The following is a 3,029-nucleotide window of genomic DNA, read 5'->3' as shown; positions in this document are numbered from 1 at the left end:
AACAATACATCAGGCTCTAATAATGGCAAACGCACATGTTCCATTAATTCTGCCAAAAAATCTCTTCTCTGATCCAAATCATGAGTTACCCATTTAATAACACATTCAAATACCTACAATAACAAATATTTAAAACTAAATTAAAATTGTTAAATCAACAATTAGTGTATAACCCTGTATCACAGGGTCTCATAAATATAATAGATCTTCAAGATTTTGGTTGCCTTTCAATGCTTTAATGAGTGTCCATATACGTACTTATAATACCAAAATATTTTTTATAATTGTTAAAACCTTATAGGTGGCCTAAATAAACATTAATGATTGTTTTCAAATACACATAGTAAAAAGATCATGTGCAGCATCTCAAGAATTTTTTGGGCTAATTCATTGGCCTGTAGGCCATAGAGTTGTAAGTTACAGCCGGGACCAAAAGGAAGAATTGCAAACTTTTTCAAAATATACTGATTCTTTTTGAGCTTTATAGACATTTAAAACAAGACATTTTTTCTCTAGTCATCAAAAAAGCTATAGGAATTTTAGTTATTTTATTGCCACATAAAAACTTTTATCCATGGGTACTTGGAACTTTCAAAGTTTATTTTTATATTGTACACTCACAATGATATTTTGAAATACAATTTTTTTTTTCACACATGTGAAATAGGCTAATATTTTATAGATTGTAGATAAAGATTGTTAATGTTGAAGAACTTAGTGAAGACGATAAATTACCCTTTTTTAATTAAATTTTTAAGTGCATATTTTGTAGCATTTTATAGTAGTTAATAAACATATTTTGATGAGTTTTTGTGCATAAAAATATGTTTCTAAATTATAACATATTCATTTCAGTGATCCCTTTAGACACCCGCTGTACAGCAGAGCATTACCCACTTGTCCAACTTTCAAGTTAATTTTCAATACAAAATATTAAAATATAAATTAGGTATCCATTGAAGTTTACTAACTTTTTCTTCAGATGGAACCTCAAGGTTATTGCAGGAAATAAGCTTTACCAAATCTTCAGAAGATACAGATTGAAAATCTTCACCTTTAACCACTTCTCTGAAAGTTTTAATCATTATCTTTATAATTAATTGCTGAGAGAATTAAGTTATGTTTACCATACAAAAAGTGTTGTTTAATGTATGCTTCACAACTCGACAACAATTCCGTACAATTATGTAAGTCTGCTAAAGCTCTGATACCAAGACAATTTGATGCATCCAAATGATTTTGTAAAAACTCAACACATGCATCACTTACAAAATCTAACTGTAAGATGTTTGCAGCTGTTAACAACACCTTAGAAATCAACAATACTTCACATTAAGCCATGTGAAGTCTATATTAAATCAAATATTTTATTATACCTGTACATTTTCTTTTGTCACCATAATTTCTCTAGTATAAATATAATCCACTAATAGTTGTAATATGGTGGAATCTAATTCTCTTATTTTAACAAGATCTTCATTGCTCTCATCAAAATTACAAAACATTGCACGGAAATATGGACTAGCCGCTATTAAAACATTTTTATGACCAATTACAATTTTTCCATCATCTGTTTTAAATCTAACATCACATACAACTTCATTTCTAAAAACAAAAATGTGTTACTGTTTTTTTATTTTGAATGAAGGTAAAATCATCGTCAACATACTTGCGTAAAGATTTTAAGTTTTCTAGTATTACGAAAGAGTGACAGTTATTTCTAAAATTTGTTGGTTCACATTCATTTGATTTCAGAACTTGCTTTAGATTATTTTCATGAGCACTAGTCATTTTTGGTTAGCATAGCAAAAACTAACTTTATTTTGTTATTACCTTCAACCAGTTCTACCTATTTGGCGACAGTTAAAATAGAATGATAGCTTTAATATTTATTTATTTACGTTATAAAGATAATGAATTTTTCAGGTTTAATCCTGTCGAGAGTGACCAAACTTCAAATCATTTTACAAATTATAAACTATAACCAATTTTCAATTAGACCATTTAAATAAATTTAGCATAAAAGTACCGAGCTACATTTAAGCAATTGCTTCAGAATAAGCAGTGCACTACATAACAAAAAAAAGAGGCGATATTGACTTTTGTTGGTGTAGTAGATTTAGCGTTATCGGACTAATAAACCAGTAGCTTCACGACCGTTGTCAATAACCATACCTAGATCTTCATTAATCTACATCCACATAAAGGTGCATAATGCTCGAACGCATAAAATGTTGAACAAGTTCACTTGGAGAAAAAAACCTATTCGAAGGGCAATTCATCACAGAAAAAAGGGAGGAGTTCATTCTATAAAGTATCCGGCCAATGTCATTGAAAGCTTTTCAAGGGACATAAAAGACATTTTGTATGGAGTGCATTTTTTTACGCAGATAGCTTGCGACTCAAGCAGTCATTTTTTGTTGGTAGCATATGACACGTGTGCCTATACGTAAAAACTCAAAATAATTGGCAAATATCTTTGATTCTGACGAATTTTGTCAAATTTCTTACCTCGTCTCGTGTTCGGGTGTCACGTGGTATATCGCGGTAGCGTTGTCGGTGTAGGAGCAGCGATTCTTGGCGTGCGTTGAAATGTCGAATGTCGACGGCGGATCCAGCAGCGCGCGCTCACGGTGATTGACAAGCACGATTAAATAATATGACGTACATAATTTTAGGTATATTATCTTTAATCATGATGTCAAATGACAAGTAATATGACCATATATAAATAGTTCAATCACACATATAGATAACATAATATAATAAAACTATCCGAAACGTACGAGTTATAAAAGAGGCACGTGGCCACGCGGGTGCATTACGGGTTTGACGAGTTCCGCGGTTTTGCGGTGTACACAGTACAGTAATACTATAATATTATTGAAATAATAAAAATAAACAACAATTTACTGATAGGTATGAATTAGAAGAATCAGCGAACAATAGACTTCACCTCATCCGGCCACTTCTCAAGTTCAAAACAAACTTATTATATATAAGTCAATCATAAGACTAGTCTGGTCTTA

General features: G+C 31.1%; 1 protein-coding gene across 1 annotated transcript; it reads right to left on the bottom strand.

Annotated features, from left to right (window-relative positions):
* Positions 1-8: 8 nt before the first annotated feature.
* LOC111027975 (kelch-like protein 2) lies at positions 9-1,791 on the bottom strand (the record flags this gene model as incomplete). Its single annotated transcript, XM_022306493.1, has 5 exons — positions 1,670-1,791; positions 1,377-1,605; positions 1,133-1,308; positions 972-1,068; positions 9-113 (listed from the first exon to the last, which is right to left on the bottom strand). Coding segments are annotated over exons 1-5 (729 nt in total), but the record flags the coding sequence as incomplete, so codon positions are not given.
* Between the last annotated feature and the right edge of the window lie 1,238 nt (positions 1,792-3,029).

The sequence above is a fragment of the Myzus persicae genome, unplaced genomic scaffold, assembly GCF_001856785.1.
Source record: "Myzus persicae strain clone G006 unplaced genomic scaffold, MPER_G0061.0, whole genome shotgun sequence".
NCBI classification, from domain to species: domain Eukaryota; kingdom Metazoa; phylum Arthropoda; class Insecta; order Hemiptera; family Aphididae; genus Myzus; species Myzus persicae.
This window is presented reverse-complemented; position numbering and strand designations above follow the sequence as displayed.